We start from the raw sequence: 27,568 nt of genomic DNA on the forward strand, positions 1-27,568 counted from the left end.
AAGGGGCATTTCCTGATTCCAGATTTATTTTCTCTCTGGGCATCAACAGCAATTTTACGTGTTCTTTTACTTCTTTGTAAAACGTTGTAGGAGCGGACGACCTTGTCCCCAAGACAGGAGGCAAACTCATTCTGGAAATGATGGCCAGTTTGTATTTTCACGAAACGTCTTTCCCGGCAGAGCTTCAAAACCTCCCCCTCCCACCACTCCCACCCCATCTGGTCTGCTTCTCCCCGCCCCCCAGTTGTTGTTGAAATGTGAGGGTTGGGGCTGGACCCCCTGGTTGCATAAGAGCAAAACGCGAAGGCGCAATCTGGAGGCTGGGATATTCAGAGCGCCGGGAGTTTGAAGGAAACTTTTATTTTGAAAAAGCCAAGGGGAGGGGGGGGGGGCTTCATTTCCTGACAGCTATTTACTTAGAGCAAATGATTAGTTTTAGAAGGATGGACTATAACATTGAATCAATTACACAACGCGGTGTTTGAGCCCATAACAGTTGGAGCTAGACGGAGAGAAAGAGAGGAGGGAACCGCAGGAGGGAACTGAAGGCCGTGGACTTTTTTTGCTCAATGTGTAGGATTTTCTTTGCTGATTGACATAGGAGGAGAAGGTAAGGGAGGGAATAAATGATTTTTGTTTCCAAGGAAAGTCCCTGATCAGGCGCTGGGACTGGAAGAAGAGAAGTAACTTCACTCAAATTTGGACGACGAGGAAAAAAAAATTGGAGCTTGATTCCTGTTTTATGCCCAAAGAATAATTTATTCTGAATAAACTTAACTTGGGAGGAAGATAATACGGAGTTAGAAAGTCTGGCGATTTAAAAGCAACACCACATTTTCCAGGCCTATTTTTAAAAGTAGTATTTTTCTGACAACCCTATGGCCTCCCAAAGAAATTGTTTAGCATTTTTGAGGTTTCTTGTAGGGATGGGGGTGGGTATTCGTGAATGCTGGGAGGAGTACCAAGTAATGCTGGGGGTGGGAGCAGAGGTGTTTTGCCCTCTTCTTGGCAGTGGGTCCTGGAAGGCGACAGGTTTTTAACGAATATTTTCATTCCTCTACCGTGGTTTAGCCGGACAGAGATGCAGCCCGCAGTGTGGAGCGCACCTGGGGTACGGGGCAAAGAAAAGAGCGCCGAGAGGGACGCGAGAAGTGGCTGCGGGGCGGGGGAGGCGTGAAGGGTTCGGCTGGAGCAGGCCGGACCTCTGTTGCCTGACGGGTACACATGGCGCCGGCGGAGCGCGCTTAATTACTGGACGGCGCTGCGCTTGATGCGAGTCGGGTCCAGAGTCAGCACATCTGCTGTGGCTGCAAGACAAGCAGATAGGGCTTGGGCTTGGACGAGGATTTGGGGTGCTTTCCAGCAGTTTGCCGGGTCAGGGAGGTGCGAGAGAGAGCGGGCGCCGGCCCCGCAGTGCTCTAGGGTTGCGCGTTCTGGCGCGGGGGCGGCGGCAGCGCGGGCGGGCGGTCTGGAATAATGACAAACACATTTGGCCTGGAGTGAAGAAGTCGTCGTCGCCTCGCATTCCAGCAACTGGGATTTGAGGAATTTTGAGCGGCGCTCCTAGGGGTCCTTATTGTGCGCGGTGGTCCCCCACCCCCCACCCGTCGCTGCGCGCTCCCCTCTCCAGTGGATCCGTTTCTCCAAAGCCCGCGGCTCTGGTGCTGGCCAGTCCTGGCGGCAGGAAGGAAGAAAGGAAGTCGCCAGGAATGTGTCTTCTTTTTGGGAAATTAGGAACTGCTTGGAACGGAGAAACTTGGTTTCAGGTAAGACAGAAAGGTGGAAGGCGAACCGCCCTCCCCTCTCCCTTCTCCCTCCCCGCACTGGAGTTCTGGATCCACCTCCTCCTTCCTACCCCCGCCCTGTGCCCTTTTACGTGCGGCGATGTGTGGCAGTCGCCGTCTGCGCTCCCCCTGAGCTGCCTATCCTCTTCAGTCGCTTCCTTTCCGTATTCCCCTCTTTGCGGGGCCATCTCCTCGAGCCCCTCCTTCCTCCGCCGTCTATCCCCAAGGAAATAGGATTTTATACGTGAAAGTAATTTCTCCAGGCAGCGCCCGGGGAGCGGGCAGCGTCCATTTGGCTGGGAAACATCTAGGCTCAGCAGTTCTGTTCGGAAAGGGTCTCGGCCAGTTCGGAGAAAAAGGGAGTGTGGCCCTACCCGAGTCCAGCGGCCCGAGGGAGGCCCGGAGCCTCGGCCGCCAAGCCAGGTGTGCGGGAGCTGCTGGGTGGCCTAGTCCAGAGTCTCCGCTGGGAAGGAAATGCTGGGTTGTTCTGCCGCGGTGAGTTTTTTCCGCAGCCAGAGCGCAGGTCCCGCACGTCGCTCCTCCTGCGCCGCTAAGACCTCAGGATCTGCAGAAAGGCTGCCTGGAAAAACTTATCATTTGTACTCCCATTTCCAAGAGTGGGAGGCAAACGGGGGCTAGGAAGGGAGCGTGGATGGCCTCTATCAGGTTCCAGTCGCCCCACGCCCGGCCGAACTCCCTGGAAAAGCCCCCGGCTGGGCGGTGTGGGAAATGACTTTTTGGCTCTGTGGCTGAATTGCTCAATGTTTTGGACCGACTCGCCTCGCTGCGGTCACTCCCGAGCAGAACTAGTCAGCTTTTTTGGAACAGGGGGAGGCATCCAGGGCAAATGGGGCGCCACAGTTCTCAGCCGCACAGCTCACCCGACCAGCACCTCAGAGCGGACAAATCCCCTGGACCGCAGGAGAGTAGGAAGTGGTGCCCCCGGCGTGCGCACTTCACCCACTGCAGAGCCAAGGTCTGGTTTTTACACCCCGCCCCCCCCCGTTTGGTAGACCGGGACCCTGGCGTTGTTGCGTTGCATCCCCTCCCCCTTCTCTTTCCCTCTGGACCTCCTCCTTTCCCCGATCCTCAGTATGAAGATCCCTTCCTCTTCTCCCCGACAGGCGGGGGCCCGACCAGCCTCACTTTGACGCCCTGGTTGGTCCCTGTTTCGGCTCTTGCACAGTCCTGCTTTTCGTTTGACCCAAGGGCAGCTGGACTCCAAAACGAGTCCAGAGAACGAGGGGGTGAGTGGGAAGGAAGTGGTGGAGGGGCGCCAGGAATGTGTTGATCGCTGGTCCCTGGTACCCCGGCCCTTGCTCCGGCTTTAGACAGAGAGGGACCCAGAGCAGAGCCGGGACTCCTAGCTCTCAGCCCTGTGGTCGCTGCCCGAAGGGAAGCCAGTTGGGGAGGGGTCCAGGGGGAGGGGCATAAGGCCGGGCTTTCCAGCTGCAAAAGCGTCTGGCGCCGAGGCGGGCCCGCCGTGCGCCTCCTGGGGACCGGCCGTGGGCGGCGTGCCGCGACGCGTCCCGGGGACGTGGTGGCCAGCGACCTCCTGCAGACCTTGGCGGGCGGGGCTCTCTCCTGCCTCCGGGGAACCGCGACCGGGTGGAGAAGCAGCAATTCTGGGAAAAGAGCTAAAGGCCAAAAGGTGACCAAAAGGTGGGCTCGCAGTGTCCCTCGCGTCCGGCCTCGCGGGATCTGTGCGCGGCATCAGCTGTCGGGATGTCTAGCAGGCTTGCCCAGGGTCAGGGGTGCAGGGTCAAGAAGCAAACTGCTTCTCCCGCCTGCACTCTAGTCCCGACTCTGCGGGTGCCTGTCTTCTTCCGAAGTGGCTCGGCGGCATTTGCTTTTGTTTTAAACTGAACTCCGAGCCAGAGATCGTTTGGAAAAGTAGATTGTGGGAGCGGGGTTGGGGGTGGGTGGGTGGAATATAGGGGATCCCAGGTTTGGGGACGCCTCCTTCCCTGCCTCCCACCGCAGCCCCTAGAGAAGGAGGAGCAAGAGGTGCAGACTCCGGAGGAAGCGGGAATGCGCGGGGCAGCGGCGGCAGAGGTGAGCGTAGGGCAAGGTGAGCACCCGGATTTTTAAAAGCCGAGGGGGGCGCAGCCTCGGCTCATCCCCGGTGTTTGGCAGGAGTCTCAACCCGCGGCTGTGCCTCCTTCAGGCCCATAGGAGGAGCTGGCGCGCGGTTGTAACTCTAAACCCCCTGGTCCCAATGCCTCCACCCCGCCCGGCCCCCTCTCAGGTCTCAACCGAAAACAATGCAAATGCCCGGCGTCGTGCTTGGGACCTGGCGGCCGCTGCAGCGCTGAGCTGAGGCACAGCAGGCAGGGGCGAGTGGCTGTGGAACCCGCGGGGCATCGCTACCAACCCTGAGGCGACCGAGTCGCCGAGGGCGCGGAGGCGACGAGGGCGGCGAGCAGCCCAGTGTTCGTGTGGGTGTGGCGGGGCAGGAGGAAAACAGTGCCAGCGCTGAGCCTCCAGGCAGAAGGTTTTTGAGCCGCGGACCCGGCTGCGCTGTCGGGAACCCGGAGTCTAAACAGCGGGTGAGCAAGCCTGGTAAGATTCGCGGGGCTGCTGCGCCCTCTAGCGGGGCTCCCGAGCCGCGGCCCTGCTTTCCGCCAGCCCCGGGCGGTCGGCGCCACCGCCGCGTCGGAGCGCTCGGTTGGGACCGAAGGGGGTCCCAGAACGAATAACCTGGGTCATCTTTCCCCCTTCTTGAGGCATCAGCTAGACGGCTTGCAGGCACTGTGTGGCCCTGAAGATGCTGAGTGGGCAAGAGTATCTGAGTTCCCGGGGTTTGGGGATCAAGGTGGGGGGTGTTCTAATTAAATGTGGGAGAAGCAGAGAAAAGTGGAGGATAAAACAGTGCCGGACGCTCTTGGGGGAACAGCCATCGACTTTTGTTTTCAACCCCCGCACAAATTTCCCTGCCGTGCAGGAGGCCTGTTGCTGTTTGTTTTACGACCCTGCGTTATTGTGCAACGGGACAGTCGTTTCCAATCAGCCCGCAGTACCCCGGCTGCGCGGCCGTCGCGTCGCCCGCCGGGCGGGTTTATGAGAGTTGACAATGGCGTGCGAACGGATCGGGCAGCGCGGGGCCCAGGGACGGCGTGGCAGCCCTCAGCCCCGCGCCGCCCAGGTGGTCTCCTCTCCTGGGAGGGAGGCAGCGGGTCGCCGCACCCGCCTGCCTCCCTCCTGCGAGTGTGCGGAATCGCCGAGGTGGAGATCTTTGGCTGAACAAAACCCTGAACTACCCAACCTCCTCTCGAGTGGCTTTTCCTGCCGAACCCTTGCGGCCAGGGATGGCAGCTGTTCTGCGTTGTTTCCCTGGCTCCTGAGGCCCCGAGGCCCGGGAGCGGTGAGAACGCTGGTGATGCCTGTCCCGGGCGGTTCCCTCACGGAATTCTCCTGGGGGCCCGTGGAGATTTAGGCATTTTTGGCAGCCGTTTTTCGTTTCCTCCTCCCATTCCACGGGTTTTGAACCGAGGTCATAAAGAAACCTAAAAGCACAGTCTAAAAGAGGAAGAGTTTGAAAGTTGAGATTTGGGGCGCTTTGGTACAAAACTCCCGGCAGCAGCGCTTGCCTCTCTGCGAACCACGGGGGGCCAGTCCGTGGACCAACACTGCCACCTCCTGGTTACATTCAGGAACTGCGATGTCCCGCGGCGGGAATGCGCTTCGCGGAGATTCTAAGCGAGTCGAGGCATCGGGAGGAGGCATTTTTCGCTCCGTAGGCACAAGTAAAAAATGATGAGTGGTTTTCTTTTTTTTTTTTTGAAGCTGCAAGAGTCATTGGACGGACATTTGTTTGGTAGACTTGTGTGCAGTTTTCCGCCTTAGTTGTTAATCCTTTAGCAATTATGTAACCCTCAAACTGCTTTCCCACCACATCTAAGTGCCAGAGGTTTCCTGGCAGTTAGACGTGTTAGGACTGAGAGCAAGGTAGTCAGTGGGTATTTGCGGTTCTGTTTTTGCGCGAGAGGACCCAGATCTGAAACTGGTTACCTCCAGCCCAAAGCTGTAGTGTATTACAAACTGCTCCTCTCAAGGTTGTCTCATTCATTAGGCGTCATGCCAGCTGGGGGACAATCAAAAGAAAGTGTGGTTTTGGTCTCTGGTTAAATATCTGGTGCAGAGAGAGGAGAAAGGTTTACTAGCCGAGGTTGTCCCATAAAATGCGTGCATGTAAAAACACCCCAGCCCCAATCGCTGCTGGAATGTCTAATGGAGCTCAGGGAGACTAAAACAAAACAGGGCCTGATCGGGTGCAGAGATCCTGGTCAACACCCCTGTGATGGAAAATCAGACCCCAGCCCGGGCAGTGCTGATCTGAACTGGGACTGCCGGGGCTGAAGTTATGAGAAAGGGCAGAACGTTTGCAGCAGGGAAAAAAACTAGATATGTAATTTTCGGGGATAGCATTAACTCAGGAGAACCCAAATTAACCTAACCTCGGAAAACTGAATCTTGAGGTCATCAGTGGCTTTTGGGACTGCAAGCTAGTCTCTTCTGGCCTTTAATCATGCCAGGGTGGGGTGAAATTCAATATTCAACGGCTCTGCAGTGGGATGCATGTGCAGTTGGTGATGGAGAAGCTAGCTTTCCGACTTTCTGAGATGGTATGCTGTTACTTCTGGAAACACTCTTTACTCTTTACTCTCTCTTTGGTTATAGGGTCACACTCAATGGCTCTTCACTTCTATTTGCAGAGGACGAGATGGCAACACATTAAAGAGAAAGAAGAATATTAGCTGTAAGCAGATTTGTTTCTCTGTGTATATGACTCTATGCATTGGTTCATCTTAAAATAGTCTCTAAAGATATTCCAGGCTGGAGATAGTGAGGGTGTAGGAGTAGACAACTGGCCTGAGCCAGGAATCAGAGTTCAGATCCTGTTTTCCACTAGGCAAGTGATGCAGTGCAAGTTGTGTGGCCTCTGGGGCTTCACTTTCTCAGTGAAGAGAAGTTGAGCCACCTAAGATGTCCTTCTCACCTAAAACTTGGTGGGATTCTGCAGAAAAAAATATCCAATATTAAAACCAATAGCTGCAGTTTATAAAGCATTTTCAATTATATAATTGTATATAACTATATAGTTTAATCTTTACAATAAATTAGTAAAGCAAGCAAGCTAGTTAGTAATATTAGTCTTGATTTATAGAAGAAGAGACTGAGGTTCAGAGAGATGGACCATCTAAGTGTCATTTCTGGGATCAGAATCTAGTACAGTGCAATTTCCATAAAATCTTCTGAGAGAAGGATAAGAGAACAGGGGAGTGGGGAGGTAGGACTCAAGCCATCTGCCTGAGAGTTAACATGACAGAGCTCTTTCTTCCCTGTTTGTTTCTCTGACTTGTGGCAGATGCTTCTCAAGTAGTGATTATAGAGGATTGGGACTAAAGCTCAACATATAGTTGGCATGAGAGAAATAATATTGATGTTTTAAAAATACAGATTTTGTTAAATCCATTGTTCCTTCCTGCAAAGTGATTTGTTCTCACTGACCTTTCCAGTACCATGTTCCTCTGAATTTGTAGCCTCAATCACTTTAATTTGCACATCTGACTTTTGGATGAGCTCTAGGATAGGGGTTACTGTTACTGAGTAAGGATGAGCATTTATTCCTAGGGTAGAAAAGCACCAAGAATCTCCCAGAGATCCCTTTTTTGAGGACTATAAAAGAGGGAGGTCTCCCTCTTTCTTGTTTTCCATTATCACCCTGTGGGACAAATGCTCTGCAATTGTTCATGAGTAAATTGAGTTACAAATGAGTAAAGACATGAAACTTCACAAGTATATACCAGGGAACAACTGTTATCAGAAAAGGGAGTTTGAAACCTTAAGCAAACTCCTGTTGAGTCTCAGTATTTGCATCATTATCACTTGCTCGAAGGCCCTGTTTTCATTGCCCACTTTGTGTGTCAGTAAATAATCCTCCCTGGCAGAAAGCCCACCATATCTGGACACGCAGAAGGAAATCTGGCTGGGCCTGGTCAGGGCAAAACGCTCCTGAGATCTTGCGCTGTAAAAGCAGTGAGCCCCTCTTTTAAGCTTGGGAATGCTTTAAAGATGGATCGTTGGCAAACCCTGCTACAAAAATATAGGATATAGATGTGATAAAACTCAAGACATCAGGCTGGCTCTGAAGGGCTCCTTTGAAGTTTGCTAAGTGGATTATCAGTGGGAGGCTGATATTTATATGTACAAACACACAGCCGGTTACTGCTAATTGTGGTAAATCAGGCTCACCAGCCTGGCTCTGAGGCCTCCAGTGCTGGCAGACGCTGCGGTGTGGAGCCCTGTATCCCCAGGCACATGCCAGGATCCTCAGAAGCTAGCAGCCAGCCAGCAGTGTGCGGATTGCATTTAGGTTCACGGCAGTGCAGTTGTGCTTCTTCCTGCTGTGGTGAGCCAGAGAAGGAAAACAGGGTACCAATGTGCATTAGGAAATAGTTAGGGGGGTGTGTGGCAGCCAGACTGAACACTGATCTTCCCATGAGCAGGGCTCTATGGTGGAGTGGAAAGAGTATGGCTTTTGCGTTACATGGACCTTGGGTTAGAATTCTGGCACTGTCACCAGCTGTGTGACTTTGGGATATTTGCTAAACCTCTCTGAGCCTCAACGGCCACTTTAGTTTTTTAATTAGAGCAGTTATGGGTTTACAGAAAAGAAAAATCAAGCAGAAAGTACAGAATTTCCAAGTTAACTGCCCCATGCACTAACTTTTCCTTATTAATATTTTGCTTTAATGTGGTAACTTTGGTACAATTGATGAACTAATATTATGTTACTATACTAACTATAGTCCGTAATTTACGCTAGCATTAATTCTTTCTGTTGTACAATTCTATGGTGTCTTAAAAATTTATTTTTATTCTGATAACACATATAACCTAAAATTTCCATTTTAACCACTTTCAGGTTTACAATTCAATGATGTTAATTACATTCACAATATTGTGCTACCACCACCATCACTCATTAACAAAACTTTTCCATCTCCCCAAACAGAAACACTGTACCCACTAAGCATTAACTTCCCATTCCCCATGCCCACACTCCCACCCCCCACCCCTGGTAAGCTGTTTTCTAATTTCTGATTCTACGAATTTACTTATTCTAATTCTTTGTCCTTTTGAGTCTGGCTTATTTCACTCAACATGATAACCTTCAAGGTTCATCCATGTTGTTGTATGTATCATTCCTTTTTACAGCTGAACAATATTCCATTGTATGTATATACCACATTTTGTTTATCCATTCATGGATTGATGGACACCTGGGTTGCTCCCACCTTTTTGCAACTGTGAATAATGCCCCTATGAACACTGATGTGCAAATATCTTTTCAAGTCCCTGCTTTCAATTCTTGTTAAAAAATAATTCTCAAAGATTTTACTTAATTTGTAATAAAGGAACCAGGCAAATGCTGTAACAGTTTAAAAACGAATCCAAAATTAAGACACATTAAAAATGAAATCAAGATCAAGAATACTGAAATTAATGTACAAATGAAGATAATACTAGTTTCTTTTAAGGGTGGCAGAGGCAAGTCAGTTTAACCACTACTAAACAGGACAGAATTTGCATGTCTATTGACAAGAAATATTTTACATTGCAATAGTTGTCTATAACTTACAGAATTGTAAAATAACATCAATAGAATCAGAATTGGATAATCCAGAAGAGTGTTTTCTAGGCAATGCATAGTTTTCTACTGAAGCACAGTTTTCCCTATCGTACATTTATTCCATTTACCATTTGCTGTAATGATATTTTAACAGAACTACATAATATTGAGATAGTTCTAGGGAGTTCACTCACACCTCCTTGCCAGTTGGATTGTTGTCCCCTTTGTCTTTGAACACCCCCCTCCCCACCTCATTCACTGACTATTCCATTGTGGTTGTCATTAATTCTGTTTCTAAAGATTTTGGCTCTCTGCGTTCCTGGCACATGGTAGGATTGCATTTCCCACTTTCTTTGAAGTTAGGCTTAGCCATGTGACTTGCATTGACCAATGAAATAGGAGAGAAAATGACTTGTGTCCCTTCCAGGGGGAAGTTTTAAGAGCTGATGCAAGATTTGTCACATTTCTTTTGCTTGCCTCCATGAGTGAGGAAATAAGTGTCTGATGGAGATTCTGTATGCATGATTGAGTGACTACAAAGGGTAGAGCCCCCGATGACCTGTTAGACCTACTATGCCATTTACTAATTGTGTGACCTTAGACAAAAGTCCCTTAACTTCTCTGTGCTTTGATTTCCTTATCTGTAAAATGAGGACATTAATACCTATGTTATATAACATTGGGAGGATTAAATATGGTAATACATGCACTCTCTTGGCCCATGGTCTGGGTCCTCATTTATCCTTTGGTCTTTTTGGTTCTGCAGCTAAAAATTTATCAGTAGTCCCTCAAATTATAGTTTTGAATATAACATATTCAAAATACAACACAATGTAACAATGCTGTTCAGAATAGCACAGCTTTTCCTATGGGGTGGTGTCGTAAGAATAGCTGTTCCATGGACTGTGTCAGAAAGCATCCTGCAAGCTTCACTTGTATTTTCTTTCTCTCTAGTTCTTTTGATGTCTAGTGGTTTGCAATGCATGAGGAAACTGGACACCACAATGTAGTTATAAGATGCTACATCGGCGAGGGCAGAGGACAAGTGACAGAGGACGACTGAGATTTCGGTCTTGAAATTGGAAATGTTACTATTTTTTCTGGCTCCTGAAATTGTATCCTCCTCTTTTCTTTACTGTTAACCAAATAGCTGCACCTTTTTAATTGCATCTTTGCTAAGTGAAACAATTGAAATCAAGGAAACAATTGCAAAATAGAGTAAATGTCCAATAAAATATGCAGAATTACCTAAGACTACTCACATAGGTTTTTATTTACTCAAATTATTGATGATTATTACTGACAGTGTCCAGTGTAGAAAGATGCACCTGCTGTGGTCTGATCTTGTGTCCTCTAAAGGAATATATATAACTAAGGGTGGCATGAGTTGGCATATTTTCTATAACCTCCTTTCAATTCTTTTGGGTACATACCTAGAAGTGGGATTGCTGGATCATATGATAATTCTATACTTGATTTTCTGAGGAACTTCCAAACTGTTTTCCACAGTGGCTGCACCATTTAAATCCCCGCCATCAATGTACGAGGGTTTCAATTTCTCTACATCTTGCCATCACTTGTTATTTTTCCTTTCTTTAACAACAGCTATCCTAGTGGGTGTGAAGTGGTATCTCATTGTGCTTTTCTTTTTTTTTTTCATTTTCCAAATGGTTAATAATGAGCATCTTTTCATGTGCTTTTTGGCCTTTGTATGTCTTCTTTGGGGAAATGTCTATTCAAGTCCTTTGAACAGCCACATCTTAAAAACAAATGATTCGTATGTCACAGGGTTATTATAACAAATTCACAACACACACGTGAAAACTTTGGCTTAGTAAAAATTGGGTTTTCATTCTTTCTTTTGGAACAAACAGAATTTATCACTTCTATATTTTGTCCCAAATTCATCCCCACCCCCCACCAATGCCATGTTACCAGCATTCCATTTTTCATTCTCTCTCTTACCCTCTGATTTCTGCAGAAATCAAAAGAGTGGAAAAAGCCTGAACACAGGCATACATTGAATCTCTCTCTCTCTCTTTTTTTTTAAGACCATTTACTCAGAAGTCATGCACTGTAGTCTTAGTCTCCAGTCAGTGATGGCAACCAAGTCCCATTACCTCACTTCATGGCATGAATTGGGGTTTTCTGAGTGTTCACAGGGGCCGGGTGCCTCCCAAGCTGCATCCGAGGTGGGGGCTATGGGTTACTTTAAGTCCTGTACCCTGCCAAGGACTCTGGGTATGATCTATTCCATCCAAACTTGGGTGCTCAGGGGTCCCAAGCCCACTTACCATTCCTTTTCATTGACCACTTTACCATGGATTTCATGTGGGAATTGAAGGGGGACATAAAATAAAGGTGAGTGGGATTGTGCATGTAAAGGAGAAGATGAAGATAAGGTGCCTTTTTAGAGTTGGCCAGAACAGACCGTCTCCGCAGGGGTTTTACCCCAGGGTAACATGGACCCCAGTTTAATTTCCTTCTGTCCCTTAATTTTCTTTTCCATTTCCTTTTTTCCTTCCCACCTCTTCCAATCTCTTTCTCTCCACTCCTCCTCCAGATTTTGCTGTGTGAAATCAGAATAGAGAACTTGATTTCCACACCTGTTATTACCACCCCAACACCACAGCAATTTAGTTACATTTTTCATTTTCTCTCCTTCATTTATTACTATTTTTTAAATTACTCTTTCTTTCATGCTAATGAAAGAGATTTTCCATGCCTTGTTTAGCCTGGTTGTGAAGGCAGTGGGTCCTAGGAAAACCCGGGCTTGGAGCCCAGAACTGGGCCTTGGTACTTGCCTCTGTATCACAAAGCTCTTCTCTAAGTGACATTGGTTCGTTGAGTTTCAAAAACTGTAGCTCAGAATGGCGCTTAAATATTAGCATGTTTGACCCAGCCTAAGCAGCTTTCCCAGTGGTTATAGAGGATGTGACCTCTTTATGCAGCAAAACACAAAGCAAGTGTTTCTCTTTTTCAGAAAGTTGAGGAAGTACATAGTTTACTTCTTTATTTTCCACATTCTTAATTTAAACTGTGTAAATGACACAGTTCTCCTGTACTCTCAGATACCTAACAAGACAGTAAACATGGACTTTTGCATGAATTGCGAAACTTTCAGCTTCAGATGGTTTCTGTCAGGATCGTGAGGCTGCACTGGACTATTTGATTTTCTTCTTTTAAGGCATCTTACTGTTTTAACCGAGAGTCTTAACCTGGGACCTTTTTTACTAAAATGATGGTAACATTTTCTGTAGAGCAAAGCACAGAGGTAACTAAGCTCACTGGGTATTTCCATTGAATAATGCTGTTTCTGTTTGACCTTTGACTTTTTCAGTTTTCCAGAATGATGGGGACTTCTCGAAGGGCATTGCTGGTCTTAGGCTACCTCCTCACAGGTACGATCCCTCTCTGCTGAGTGCATCATCCTGGGGGAGGCCTTGCTTTCCAGGTTCTGTGTTCTGCAGTATATTACCTGCATGTTGTGTTCAAAGTCCAAAAAGAGTGGATGGAAAATTTCAAAGAGTCATCTGGAATGACCACAAACCTTCAGTTCCCTTTGCCATAGTGCAATAATTCCATTTCAAAAAGAATGCCCTCTGGTGGCAGTTTTAATATATGTTTAATCCTGAAATTCAATGTTATTAATAACAGTCCAAATTCTTCCACTACCCTCTTCCTTTCCCTGGGAGAAAGATTTCTAGGTGGATCAGATAAATTCTGGGATGCTCAAAGAAAATAAATAATAGAAAATTCTAGCCTGACACATCATGCCTGTCAAAAAAATGTTTAAATCACTTGAAAATCTCAGAGCTACCCTTCCTCTTAGAAACTAATTGCTAGATGAATGTTTGACTCTTGGGGAAATCTCATTAACTCTTTCTCACCAGGAGAATGCCATTGGGCTGAATGTTAATATATTTATTGGAATTTCTTAGCTTTCATCTAGATATTTATGCATTGCAGATGTTTAGCAGGAATCCAATGCTTTTCTAGTCTGTGGAGTTAGCTGAGCCTCTTATGTCTTTAGGTCTTATCCATATGGATATGGTGGAATTTAACAAGATCAATGATTTAGTGGTTCTAAACTTCACTGACTATACTCCACCCACAGGGTGATGGTAATCTAAGTGCACTTATAGCTCCTATCTTAACAAGTGTCAGGAATCATAGTGGTCAAATATTGAAGTAGGGTGTGATGCCCACATCTGGCTTTGGGGGAAACCAGAGACCATTAATAGATACTTAATTAAGCTGTAATATCGCTTCTATCAGTTTACAGGCAAGATAATCTAGAGTGAAATTTTAGGTTCTAAGATGAATTTAGAGTTTTCACTCTTGACCGTTACTTATTCTTATTTTTGAATTAAAGTCCACATCATCTTGCTTTGGATTCTGGTATCACCAAAGAGAGAGAAAGAGAAGGCATGCCCGAATCATGTAAGAAACAGATGATGTGTGATTCATGAGCACAAATCTGCTTAGTGCTTTGCTGAGTCTGTCGGCCTGTGCCCATTCTCATACCATTTTTTCCTAAGGAAACTTCTGCAGGGAATGTGCACAATAAAGAACCCTGTATATGCTTGAACCTGTGCCATCTTGGGATATTTAATGGTCACACATAAGTGTCTAAAATATGGAATTGGAATCAGATGCCCTCTATCCAGTTGAGTGTTTGGAGGGGTGAATCTGGTGTGTGTGTGTGTTTGTGTGTGGGTGTGTGTGTGTGTTGGTGTTGTTAGTGAGGGCTTTGGAACCATTTGCTGCTCTTAGCAGATGCAGTGGCTGTTACACTGGGCGGCCTTTCATGGGGATCCAGCCGAACGGATTTTTGCACAGAAATGGTCATTGTTCAGATAAGCTACTACTGTGGCTTCTCTCTGTTCTCTGGGTGAGACCGTCCTTTCTGGCTGCATCCTATTCAGAGCATGTTTCCTTTTGCAGGGCCAAGCCTAATACTCTGCCAGCTTTCATTACCCTCTATTCTTCCAAATGAAAATGAAAAGGTTGTGCAGCTGAATTCATCCTTCTCTCTGAGATGCTTTGGGGAGAGTGAAGTGAGCTGGCAGTACCCCATGTCTGAAGAAGAGAACCCCAATGTGGAAATCAGAAGTGAGGAAAACAACAGTGGCCTTTTTGTGACCGTGCTGGAAGTGGTCAGGGCTTCAGCGGCCCACACGGGACTGTACACTTGTTATTACAACCACACTCAGACAGAAGAAAATGAGATTGAAGGCAGACACATTTATATCTATGTGCCAGGTGAGTAGGAGGGTTTCCCTGCACCAAGCCAGCTTGTCATTGCCTTGTTTCTCATGCTAACTGTGCTAAAGGTTTTTCAATAGCAATATAACAAATATTTATTGTAGAAAATTTGGAAAACAGGGGCGAGTCCATAAAATTAAATAAAGATCATTTTTAATCTTGTTATTGAGAAATATTTATTGTTAACATTTTGGGGTTGTAGTATGTTTTTTTTTTTCCCTCCAGAAATTTTAATGAAAAATTTCAAACATAGAAAATACTTGAAAGACCAATACAACAAACACCCATATACCCACAACCCAACAATTATTGACAGATTCAATAATTATTAACATATTATAGGTTCAACAATTATTAATGTATGATTATTTATGCTTAACATATACATATGCATATAAATATTTTCTAAAGCATTTGGAAGTTGGTTGCAGACACAACACATTAACCCTAAATATTCAGCATGCAGCTTCTAAAGAAAAAAGACATTTTATCTAACTGCGAAACTGTAATCATACCTAATAAACTTAATAATAATTTCCAAGTATTATCTAGTATCCAGTCCATATTAAATATTTCCCAGTCATCCCTTGTATCTTTTTTTTTACATTTTAATTTTAGTAACATATATACATCTTAAAATTTCCCCCTTTAGCCACATTCAAATACATAGTTCAGTGGTGTTAATTGCACAGTATTGTGCTACTGTTACCATTTTCCATTACCAAAACGTTTCCATCACCACAAACAGAAATTATGTACCAATCAAGCTTTAACTCCTCCTTCCCTATGTATTCTGTTTTGAAAATCATTTTTATTATGGCATGTCCTTTGGAATTAGTTTTGTGCAGAAAATCTGAAATATACTTATATCTACTTGGTTCATGCGAGTTCAACAAGTATTATGCATTTATTGTGTGTTGGGCTCTGTGCTAAGTTCTGGGCACACAAAAAATTAATTAGGTTGACCCTGTCTTGGAATTGCTTATAGTTCATTACACTAGCTTCCCAATAACCATGCCAATTTTCAGATTTAGTACAAACATACATTTGCTCTCGATGAATTGAAAGGAATTTTTTCTTTTTAATTAAAATTTAGAGGAAAATCCCAAGTTAATAATGTTATCCCCTGTCGTTTGATAAGCAGACGCTGAGACTGGAATAAGATAGAATTAAACATACAAGGGCTTTACCAGGGGAAAGGCTGTAAGAGGAAATGGGGAGGGGACCAGCAGGGGCTTGGAGAGCCGTGAGACTTCCGCACACCCTGAGCCTGAGTAAAGGAGAGGGAGGGAAGGTGGGGTGGAAGCATTCTAGATCTGTGCATGTAAAGACTGGAAAAGCCCAGAGTCTTCCCGCTGAAGTTGGCTGTCAGAGATCGCCTGCGTTTGCTAGAAACAGGTTTGCTTTAGAACCCCAGCTCTGCTCGGTCATTGGCTGGAAGCATCCCCGGGAGGCGTGGCCTCCGCATAAACGTGGCGATGGATTTCACAACCGCAGCCCTTGGTTAGTTACGTTCCTCGTAGTTGGAGGGATGTGTGGTGCCTTCTTACTGCAGCCATGCTGTTGGGCTAGGTTTAGACAGGAGCTTGAAATGCATTTGGCCCACCCATCTAGCATTCCCGTGCGCTCCTTTGTGATTATATCTGTATCTGTAGCTATATGCAACCTGCATACATTGATTTTTACCAACTGTTAAAAGAAAAGATCGTGATGTTATTTAAACATTTCGTGGATAGTACATGATGGGCCGAGAAAGCTTGCATTTTAAAGGAAGGCCTGGCTGATGTGTTATGGATACCCAAACTGTGTATTTTAACCTAAAATTATCTTGCATATGTTTGCTGAAATCTCTGCTTAACAGAGTGAAGAAGTTGGAACTCTTAAAAACAAATTAAAGTAATGGCAATTTTAGTAGGTAAAGGTGAGTTAAAGAGGAGCACAGCTAGAGTACTAGGTTTACAGAACAACATCAACAACAAAGAAACCCACAAACATAAACAAATGCTTTACAACTGTTGCCATCCTTGCAGTTTTGGCAGTGGTAAAATAAGGAGGTATCTACTTACAAAAGTATGTCTTTTGAGTAAATGGTTCCTGCAATGTGTATCTTCCAACATTTTTGTCTTTTTTTTTTTTTTCTCATAACATTTGAAGACTCACACCTTCCATCATTTACTGAGAGGGTCTGAGGACCAGAGAGGTAGACTTGCCCATAGTCACCCATCAAATTCAATAGATCCAGGAACGTCTCTGACATCAGTTTTACTATATGCTGCTTCCATGGTGGTATTTCTGGTCATGGCTTAGAGTGAGCCAGAGTGGTGACAATTCCTTCCCCATCTCCTTTGGTTCTCCATATCAATTTTACAACAGAAGTTAGCTACTTTTTGCCCCCGCCCCTTTATTTTTAAGTGTTTTCAATTGGCTCCTTTTCCTGACCCCTATAACTATGGGCCTCCCCAAGGATCCTGGGCTCTCTTCCCCTTTATCATGACACTCTTATTTGTCTGTACCTTCCTTCCTAACAACAAAAAGTTTTGTTTCACAAAGAATGGGTATTTAGTTGGTCACTCCAGCTTCATTCACACACAAATACTACACTTCTGTTCCTTCATCTAAACCCTCTACACATGGTGGTATCTGCTTGCTGAAGAGAACGCTGGGAATGTGGGTTTGTTAAAGGGAGATGAGTCCTGTAGTTTTAATCTGTTTAAGATTGTACAAAAACTCTTCTTGTTCTCTCCCTCCTCCCAGCACAAACACCACCCGAGTAGCCCCTGTGCTGTTGTCAGAGATCTTTTTATTTGCACATATGGAAAGTAAAGGGCCCTTTCTGAAACTGATTGAGGTTCTCAATACTTCTTACCATGGTAGATTAAGTGGCTAGTTTTCTTGTGGAAAGAAAATTCTCAGGCTATGGAATTAGGAATTTTATTTATTAGTTGAGTGATTACTTTTTAATCACTAGATTTCTGTACCACTTTTCATAGGTGATGGGAATTTAAAAAACTTTTTTTTTACTTTTGTTATTCACAATTTTTAAATTATGAATTTCCTCTCTCATTTTGAACAGAGTTGAATGCTATTATTTTATTGTCCATATTTGTTTTGAGTTGCTGAAATTTTGATTGGAATTCCTGGCTAATATTTATACTTATCAGTATTTTTTATTAGGGGATGGCAATTTGGTCTCATATTTTAAAATCACCTAGCTTTTATGATGCCTAATGTCAGTGGAGTGACTCTTCTGGATATATGTGTAAGGGTAAAGTGCTTAACCTAATAAGATTAATGTTAATGGGATGATTTTTCTGGATCTATGTGTTAAGGTAAATTAATAAGTTTGTTTTTTTTTTAACCACAGACCCAGACGTAGCCTTTGCACCTCTAGGAATGACAGATTATTTGGTCATCGTGGAGGAAAATGATTCTGCCATCATACCCTGCCGCACGACTGACCCCAAGACTCCGGTGATCTTACGCAACAGTGATGGGGTGGTACAGGCCTCTTATGACAGCAGGCAGGGCTTTAACGGAACCTTCACCATGGGACCCTATTTCTGCGAGGCCACCATCAACGGGAAGAAGTTCCAGTCCATCCCCTTTAATATTTATACCTTAGAAGGTACTTGTGCTTTCTTTAAATAAGAATAACAGGCACAATAATCAGATGTATGTAGGGTTTTTTTTAAATCACAGTCACTGGTGATGGAGATCCTGAATTCCAATTTGGGGATTTAATGCAGCACCTTTACTCTACAATGTTATGCTGACCTCTGGGGCTATAATAATACTAAGCTTAAAATTACTAAAGGCAAAAACTTTCTTACCCTTGTAAGACTTCAAACCATGGTAAGGAATTCTTTTCTTACATAAGCCTCTTACTGTTTTACTCACATTCCTGATTAAAGAAACCCTAAGAACAAACATAAACCCATGCAGGTTGGATGCCTAGATTAATTTTAGTAATTTATGAAAAGTGATTTTGAGAAAAGTTTGTAGTTGCAGACTTCACCCCTTTGATGTGAGTGGTTAGTGTGAATAGGAAAGTATAATCCAAGTTCAGGTCAATGTGTATTTATTGAGCACTTACTGTGTACATGTAGGGTATGCCATTTAACTGTTCTTAAGGACTTATTTTGTGCCAGATGCTGTTTTAGGTTATGGAAAAGTGCTAAGAATAACTGGGAAGCAGAGTGGAGGAGAGGAGGAAAATAAATGATGGGGTAGGAGCAAAGTGGCTAAAGAGTCAGTCAGTAAAGGTTGGTTGAGTCAATGAATAAATACATCAGTAAAGATGATAGGAAAGTAGTAAAACCACAACTAATCTAAATGATCAGGAATGTGGTGTTCTGTTTATTTGGAATTTATTATTATTATTGTTATTATTATTTTATATTTCTATATTATAACTACATGACAAACTGTTTATACCAACTCAGAATCAAGGATTCTGAGATCTTCAGAATTTTGTCTTGAACAAAGGGGTTCACAAATTACTTTTTAGGGTTTTCTTTAAAAAAACAATGCAAACAAACTTTATAAGATCCTAACTGGACTATGGATATTTAGGTCCTTCTATTTGCTTTTTTTTTTTTTTTCCCTTTTTTTAGCATCATCTGAACTCGATTTAGAGATGGAAGCTCCAAAAACTGTATATAAGTCGGGAGACACAATCATGGTCACTTGCACAGTCTTTAATAACGAGGTAGTTGACCTTCAGTGGACTTACCCGGGCAAAGTGGTAGGTACCCTCAAGGCTTGTGTTGGCAGGGAGTGGAGTGCAAAAGACCTGCTTGGGGCCATACCTGGCTCTGACCGGGCATTTCACTGAGCTTTTCTAGACCTTGGTTCCCATTACTACAATGAACACATTTGACCCAGTGACCAGTTAGGCTCTTTGCACAGCGGGAGAGTTGGAGATGACAAAAGCTGTTTCAGTACCTTTGGAATGCATGAAGATTGTGTACTAAACCTTCTTTTTTAGAAATCAGAAAGAAATAGGAAGGTTCTGGGCTCCAAGCTAACCACCAAAACTGTAGAAAAGCAAAAAATGAATGGACTTTAAACTTTGCTAAATGCCAAGGCATCCATTAATTCTCATTTTCTTAGCTCCCGTGACCTTTGTGGGAGTTGAGTGCCCCAGGCCCCTCCCTTTTCTGCTCCCTTGGCATTCAGGACCCATTTATACTTTCCTGTTGTGCCTCCCACCTGCCTGGTCTTTGTTTGTGTGGCTCATCTTCAGGGGACACTTATTGCTTTAATCATTCAGCAAAGATTTAATGGTACTTGCTAAATCTCAAGCAGAGATTCTAGATTTAGTGCTAGAAACCAATCCCTGCTCAGAAGGAAGTAGTAATGGTGGTGGAAGTGGAAGTGGGGACAGGAGCCACCATGCTATCTCGATCACGATCTCGGGAGATTAGCATATTTGAATACATTGTGGTAAACCATGTGTAAAAAGCTATGAAAGCCCAAGGTGGAAATGATTAACAGTATCCAGCTGTGTTTGATACAGAGGACTTGGTAAACAAAAACCATATATATATTTTTCCTCTTCACTGCTGAGTTGTAATTTTCTGCTTCCTGCCCTTTTCTTTAATTTTTTATTTTTGCAACTGATAGCGCTCCCTGCCCTCCTCTCTTTTCCATTTCTCTCCTCCAGGCTTTTGCTTTCTCTCTAGGGTATCTGATTAGAAGTTGGGCATTTTTGCATATTGTCTTACAAAGCTCATGCATTTACAGTCCAATATGTGATCTTCCCTGAAATATGAAACTATTTGTTTATTTCTTCAAACTTGATTGCTTTTAATACTTAAAACATAAACATTTTTTTTTCCCATTTATTGAAGATAGGCCTTTTATTCCAAACCAAAGTACCTGCTATTTGGTCCAAAAGTAGATAATCCAAGTACTGTTTTTTAAAACAATATATTTTTTTCTGATTATAAAGTGATACAGGTTAATTGTTGAAATTTTATAAAATACAGAGAAAAGGATTCTTCCCAGAGCATCAATGTTAATACCTTGGGGAGATAAATCTTCTAAATATTTTTACACATAAATAAATGTTTAATATCAAATAGGCATCATACTTTAAATCATGCTTCGTTACATCCTTTTTACCCAGCAGTATAGCACAAGCACTTTCCCATGTCATTAAATGTCCTTCTAAAATGTGATTTTCTAAGATGCTAGCTTTTTTACAAGTCAGTTTTCCTCCCCTTCTGCTGTAGAAGGGCAAAGGCATCACGATGCTCGATGAAGTCACATTTCCATCCATCAAGTTGGTGTACACCTTGACTATCCCTGAGGCCACGGTCAAAGATGGTGGAGACTACCAATGTGCAGCCCGCCAGGCTATGAGGGAGGTCAAAGAAATGAAGAAAGTCACCGTTGTTGTCCATGGTACATCTGCTTTCTAAAATACCCATCATCCATGCTGTTTGAGATCCGCTATGCAGTCATCATTATTTAATGGAAACTTTTCCCTGTACAGAGAAAGGGTTTGTTGAAATCAAACCCAATTTCAACCAATTGGAAACAGTCAACCTGCATGAAGTCAAGCATTTTGTGGTGGACGTGCAGGCCTACCCCCCTCCCAGGATATCCTGGCTAAAGGACAACCTGACTCTGATTGAAAATCTGACTGAGATCACAACTGATGTAGAAAAGATTCAGGAAATAAGGTAAAGAAAGACTTTTCCCAAGTATATCTTTTCTTTTTATTGTGTGTTCCTAGATAGACAGAAATTTGTGTGTGTCTTACAGCCCAAACCAAAAGTCAGACTAGGAAACATAGCAATCTGAGTTAAGAAATGCTTGAAATCAAGAATCTTTAATTATAACATTGTAATGTGCTAATAGTATGTTGGTATTTAACGATAAAATGAGAAAAAAGAATTGAAAAGCTCTGCACCCCAGTGAATGACAGGTTCCTGGATCCAGCTACGGGTGGAGGAAAGAAAGTAAAATTGGACCTTGTTGGATTGAATATATTCCTTGATGTCATTATCCATTTTGAAAGTTGATACGTATGGAGATTCCAGTTGCAAGGCAATTGTCATATAAACTTACATGAAACAGGACACCATTGGCTTAACTTGAAACTGTTGACCCAGTGAAGACCTCTTCAGAAAATTAGAGTAGAGCATGACTAAATTTGGTTAGGAGAGAGATGTAGAACGGATAGTTTGGGTCTCTGCCATCTGTGGTGGTAGACCGCTCCTTATCCCTTAACTAGCGGTGGAGTTTTGGGTAAGTCACCCTCAGCCTCAGTTTCCTTATCTATAAAGTAAGGTTAGTAATACCTTAAGTCCCTGAAAGCGAGAAATTGAATCAGATGACATCTTGAAATCTCTTGCAGTTTTAAGTTACCATTAGAATCCAAAAGTCAGAAGGTAACGTCTTGAAGGACTCAGCTAATCCAGTCCAAAGCCTTTGTCAGGAATCACCCCAGGGAGACAAAAGTCTGTCCTATTCCTCAGATCTTCAGGGAAGGGGAGAATAGAACCTCTCTTATCAGCTCCCTTACCTTCAGGATTTGTTTTCTTCATTTTGACTTAAATTCCCTGAGTAACTAAGTAATTGAGGAGCCACATGTGAGAAAATGGAATTTCACTAACTTCTCTAGCACAGATGGTAAAGGAAGTGGAATGCTGAATCTGAAAGGGTTTCTCATGACCTGAAGTGAAGGTGCTCAAGGAGATGGGCAGTGCCAAACTTTCCCCTAGGCTGTTAGGTGGGAGAGGAATGGGATATTGCTGGCAAGGCTAATTCTTCCACCACTTGTATTAACATACTCTGAATGCTATAATCAGTAATAATGGCAAGACAGGTTCACCAATTAAGTGATTCTGGAAAGCAGCCTGTTGAAGTGATACAAAAATTCCTATGGCACATATTTAAAGTTTCTATTATGTGCCAGAATATACAAGGATGAACCAGATGGATGGGATTTCTGGTTTCACAGAGCTTAAAGCCAGCTTTCATGGTGGAACACTTGTAGAGAATGAACAACAAGAAAGCATTTGGTAATCAGAAGCCAGGAGTGCCTGAGTGGACCCTAAGGAAATCCAGTCCTGAAGCATTTCCATATAGTGTGACAAAGGAAAATCCAGCTCAGCATGGTTTCGTCAGTGTCCTAGCATCTTAGGCTAGGAGATTTTACATTTGCAGAGTGCTTTTGAGCCTACTAAATGCTTTCACACTTACAATCTCATTTAATCCTCAAAATGACTCTGGGCTATTTGTATAATTATTCTGTTTTATACATAAGGAAACTGAGGCACAGAAAATTTAGCCATCCAGGGACTTCTCACTTCATGATCAGTGCTTTCTTTCGCCACCCCGGTTGTTTTTCCATACTATGATGTTTTATTAAGAAGGATGATCAAATGGGCTATATTTATGCACACACACACATATACACACATGAACAAATGCCATTTATAATGTGTGAAAGTAATCTTTTGGGGGAAAATTTACCTTTAATAAGATATGAAGAAATATGTTTTTCTAATGTATTGTTTGAATAGGTGATGAAATAACATGCTTTAAAAACGAACAAACGAATGATGCCTTGTAAGAAGTCACACTCCACTCCTGTCCTCATACGCCCAGATCCCCTTGCTCCCTATGCAACACAGGGATTCGTTCGTTATTTCATGAGGTTGTTGTGAAACCTTCTAAAGTTACTTTAAGAAAATACAATCAGGTGGGGATGTCATATCCTGGAGACCTCTCCATATCAATATGCAGCAAGCGTCCTCATTTTTGCCTCTGATGGTGTTCTGGTTTGGCTGAACCACCTACCTGATGGCTATTTAGGGGAAGTAAGTCTTTTTTGAAAAAGATAAAAATTAAGCTCCCCCCCAAAACAAAAACAAAAACAAAAACAAAAAACAGTAAGGTGTGGTTATTGCCATCGGGATGTCAGGCGCTACCAGAGCTGATTGCTCCTGGAGATTCTAAGCCATTGGTTCATTTCAAAATGTCTGGTTTTCTATTGTAAGAATTAAGTGTCTGTGACTTGAACCTTCAACATGTGGAAAGTGCATTGAGAATCCCAGAAAAATAGATGATACAGACCAAAAAATTTTTTTTTGACTTTTTATAAAAATTTTAAGTTGAAGACTATAATTGCTTAAATGATTGGGATTTGTTTAGCTACTGCTCATTGAAACAAAAGTCCTTTTTTTTTAAAAGGTATCGAAGCAAATTAAAGCTGATCCGTGCTAAGGAAGAAGACAGTGGCCATTATACTATTGTAGTTCAAAATGAAGATGATCTGAAGAGCTATACTTTCGAACTAGTAACTCAAGGTATGTAACGGCATCAGAAAGCTAACGGTAGCTCAGTGATTGAGTGTCTTACCAGGAGATGCCAGGACTTTTCTTCCAGATTGAGGAGAAGAAGTAGGAGCTGGAAGTGTCATATGTCGGGGATATCTTTGTTGGACTTTTGAATTCAGGTTATTCTAGGAGGTTCTGGGCTACACTAGAACAGTCTGGGAATTTCTAGGCTCCAGCAACTTCCTTGCCACCCTTTTCTCAATATGCCACTTCCGATTCTGAGAAGAGTGAAGTGCTGCTTTTTGATCTGGATGACATTTGATCATTCTGGAGGGTTTTGGCCTTTTTGTTTAGTTTCCTTTGCAGACATTGTCCATGGAATGCCCCAGGCTATTGACATTCAGGTTCAGCGCCTCTTCGAGTGCCCACCATGCTCCAGGGACCATCTTCAGTATGGTCATTTGACCCTCACAGTAAATTTGTGATATTAAGTGTTAGCATATTCCTACTTATTTGACCCCAGACTTTAAAAAAAATTCTTTAAAACCTAATAACTTCCTACAGGGGCAGTTAGGGAAACACTGGTTTGGATTATATTTTATAATAACCATTAGTTGAATCCCAAACTATAATGTAATTTTAAAAGCTTCCCTGACCTTTAAAGCCTAGTAACTACAAGGTCTTTTCACTTTCCTCATTTCAGTTTTTTTTTTTTTTTTTAAAATATTTAACAAATTTAATAAGCCAACCAACATTCTCCTTTAATTTGCATTTAATTTATGATGAATTTATTCCCGAGCCATAAGTTTTTGTTTCTTCAGTTTCTTCTGGGATATCTTTTTCTTCTGTGCAACCTCTTCTTCTGGTTTAGGAACAATCTGTTCTTTCTCAGTAAGGATCATCTCAATGTGGCAGGGGGAACTCATGTATGGGTTAATCCGACCATGAGCTCTGTAAGTCCGGCGGCGCATCTTGGGGGCTTTGTTCACCTGGATGTGCTCAATGACCAGAGAATCTACATCTAAACCCTTAAGTTCAGCATTACTTTCTGCATTTTTAAGCATGTGTAACAAAAATTCAGCACTCTTTTTGGGCCATCGACCCTGCGTCCAGCCCCACTGTTTGGCCTGGGCACACCTACCAACACCACCGTTGTAACGACGGAATGGCACACACTGCTTCTGTAATGTGACATCTTTCAGATACTTGGTGGCTTTTCGAATATGCATACCCCTGATGGCCTGAGCAGTTTCTCGGGTGTTCTTAAAGTGAACACGAAGATTTGAACCTCTTGATTTGCATGATTTTGTGGGGTTTTCAGGGTCAAGTGAGTAGCGAACCATTTTCAGAGATCACCTCGCGCCGCTTACGGGAAGAGAGCCCTCATTTCAGTTTTAAAACACCACAAGGTACAAATCCCCAAACACTGAAACTGTGAAAATGCTCTTAACCAAGTGGGTCTGTCCAAACTAGAGTATAATTACACACACAACTGGTTTCACCTGCCTCTAGGGTGGTTTGTAGTTTCACATGCTATGTGGATGAATTCTGAACTCATACTTCTCATTTGCAGCCCCCAGAAGTTCTGGGACATGACCCATTCAGTTCTGACCTCTTTTGACCTCTTGCAGTTCCCTCATCTATTCTGGACTTGGTTGACGACCACCATGGCCCCACTGGGGGACAGATTGTGAGGTGCACAGCTGGAGGAACTCCTCTTCCTGATATTGAGTGGATGATTTGCAAGGATATTAAAAAGTATGGAAACCAGATGTTCTTTTTTCTTTTGTGGTCAGAATGTTTTTCTCTTAACATAAAGGACTTCAAATTCAATTTTTTTCTTTTGTTGGGCCTTTTTGTATTTTTTGATTCTTATTTGGCCTGAGGCTCATGTTAGTCATAAACTATAAGATGGACCCCAGCTTCAGTGTGTGTGTGTGTGTGTGTGTGTGTGTGTGTGTGTGTGTGTGTGTGTGTGTTTATGAATAAGCTGTAGGGAGAAGATTCATGGCTTTTATCAGATTTTGAAAGGATCTCTAATTTAAAGACAAAGTGGATTTTAAGAACCACTCTTCTCAAAGGAGTTTTACTACTCCAGCCCACTTTTCACCTTATCTTTCCTATTTGGTGAACTTTCCTGCACACATACCTAAGACTTAAATAAAAACAGTGTCCATGTGACTGCTCTTGCCACATTCACCCACCTGCTGGTTGGAGGACGTTAACTCACCAGTTACCACCTCCTTCCCAGCTCCTCAGCCTTCTCAAATGGGCACAGGAGCTACGTGTTCAGACATCTACCCATGGCAGCTGTCTGTGTTCTGAAGCCTTGATTACTTCTTCCTGAAGGCTGGAACCCCTGGTCCTACCCTCTCCTAGGGCTTTAGGGAACAGGGCTTGGACCTCGACCGGAGCTGGAATCCAGGTCTCATAACTCAGCCAGAGCATTCTTTCAACCTGAGTGATCCCTTAGGGGCTCTTCACAGTCTGGGTGGTGAGGGAGAGCATCCTGAGTGAGGAGGGAGGATGCCAAGCCTGTTTGAAAGGGTGGGAAATTATGGGGATAGTTAAACATTTTTAAGTTGAAATATTCAGTTTAGCCATCAGTTCAAGACTTGAGATCAGTAGTTATACTTTATTGAACTTGTTTATCTCTGCCTTTCCTTCATAAACAGTTAACTTTCAATTATCCGTGTGAAAGTTTTCCCTTTATTGGGTGTGTGCCCAGAGAATGCAAACAAGTTTTACTAATATGCACTTAAAATAAGAAAGTCAACTCAAATGTTGCAATTGCTGGCAATTTTAGATGATTCTCACTGATGCACTCACTGCCTGTACTCCTAATCAGTGACTCTGTATTTACATATTTTTCCTCCTCCAGATGTAATAATGAAACTTCATGGACAATTTTGGCCAACAACATCTCAAATGTCATCACGGAGATCCACCCTCGAAGCAAGAATACTGTGGAGGGCCAAGCGACGTTCCTGAAAGTGGAAGAGACCATTGCAGTTCGATGCCTGGCTAAGAATCTTCTTGGCATTGAGAACCGGGAACTGAAGCTGGTGGCTCCCAGTGAGTTACTCAACAGTCGGACAACTATAAGTGATCGGCTGAGCTCTGTCTCCCGCAGATTATTTTGAATAACCAGAGGGGGTTATTTAGGAATGAAGATCCCAAGGCAGAAATTCTCCTATAAATGCTGCTAAAGGGGCTTCTCTGGGCATCTGTGTGGGAGCCCTTTCTTCAAGACTCAGATCCAAAACTGTATCTCTCAGAGTCCCCTTGGCATTTTACTTTCCCAGTAGTGTAGCTGCCCGATCTTTTTAGTCTGAGTATCAGTGTGTGGGGTGGAGGGTGTGGAAGATGGGTCTTTTTGCCCTGTTGCTCCTTACAGCAGTAGAGACAGGTTGAATTCCTCAAAAGAAAAAAAAAAAAGCTCAGGGAAGGTAAAAACAGTATGAATAAAGTGTAACCTCTCAATAATAAAGCTTACACAATGGAGGTTTCTGAACTTATAATGGCTACCAATCTCATTTTTCAGCCTTTACTGTTCCAATTCACATTCTGTCCAAAAGGTTAATTTT

At 43.6% G+C, this 27,568-nt stretch overlaps 2 protein-coding genes across 5 annotated transcripts in view; one reads left to right on the top strand and one right to left on the bottom strand.

The window, feature by feature from the left end:
- The first annotated feature begins 437 nt into the window (after window positions 1-437).
- Window positions 438-27,568, top strand: part of PDGFRA (platelet derived growth factor receptor alpha) — a 55,329-nt gene continuing 28,198 nt past the window's right edge. The window contains exons 1-11 of one of the 4 annotated variants that reach the window (XM_037829793.1): window positions 438-610; window positions 6,465-6,543; window positions 12,761-12,821; window positions 14,368-14,685; window positions 18,053-18,313; window positions 19,302-19,432; window positions 20,925-21,096; window positions 21,188-21,377; window positions 23,896-24,011; window positions 25,613-25,739; window positions 26,863-27,056. In XM_037829793.1, the coding sequence (XP_037685721.1) occupies window positions 12,770-12,821; window positions 14,368-14,685; window positions 18,053-18,313; window positions 19,302-19,432; window positions 20,925-21,096; window positions 21,188-21,377; window positions 23,896-24,011; window positions 25,613-25,739; window positions 26,863-27,056 (1,561 nt within the window). In that variant the 5' untranslated portion in view covers window positions 438-610; window positions 6,465-6,543; window positions 12,761-12,769. Of the gene's footprint in view, window positions 611-1,092; window positions 1,112-3,238; window positions 3,436-6,464; window positions 6,544-12,760; window positions 12,822-14,367; window positions 14,686-18,052; window positions 18,314-19,301; window positions 19,433-20,924; window positions 21,097-21,187; window positions 21,378-23,895; window positions 24,012-25,612; window positions 25,740-26,862; window positions 27,057-27,568 lie in introns of those variants that run through there. The other 3 variants (XM_037829794.1, XM_037829796.1, XM_037829797.1) reach the window with 3 other exon arrangements.
- On the bottom strand, window positions 24,703-25,353 carry LOC119529422 (60S ribosomal protein L17-like). The gene has a single exon (XM_037829827.1). The coding sequence runs from the start codon at window positions 25,322-25,324 to the stop codon at window positions 24,770-24,772; it is 555 nt and encodes a 184-aa protein (XP_037685755.1). The 5' UTR covers window positions 25,325-25,353; the 3' UTR covers window positions 24,703-24,769.

Source organism: Choloepus didactylus, chromosome 3 (assembly GCF_015220235.1).
Source record: "Choloepus didactylus isolate mChoDid1 chromosome 3, mChoDid1.pri, whole genome shotgun sequence".
NCBI classification, from domain to species: domain Eukaryota; kingdom Metazoa; phylum Chordata; class Mammalia; order Pilosa; family Megalonychidae; genus Choloepus; species Choloepus didactylus.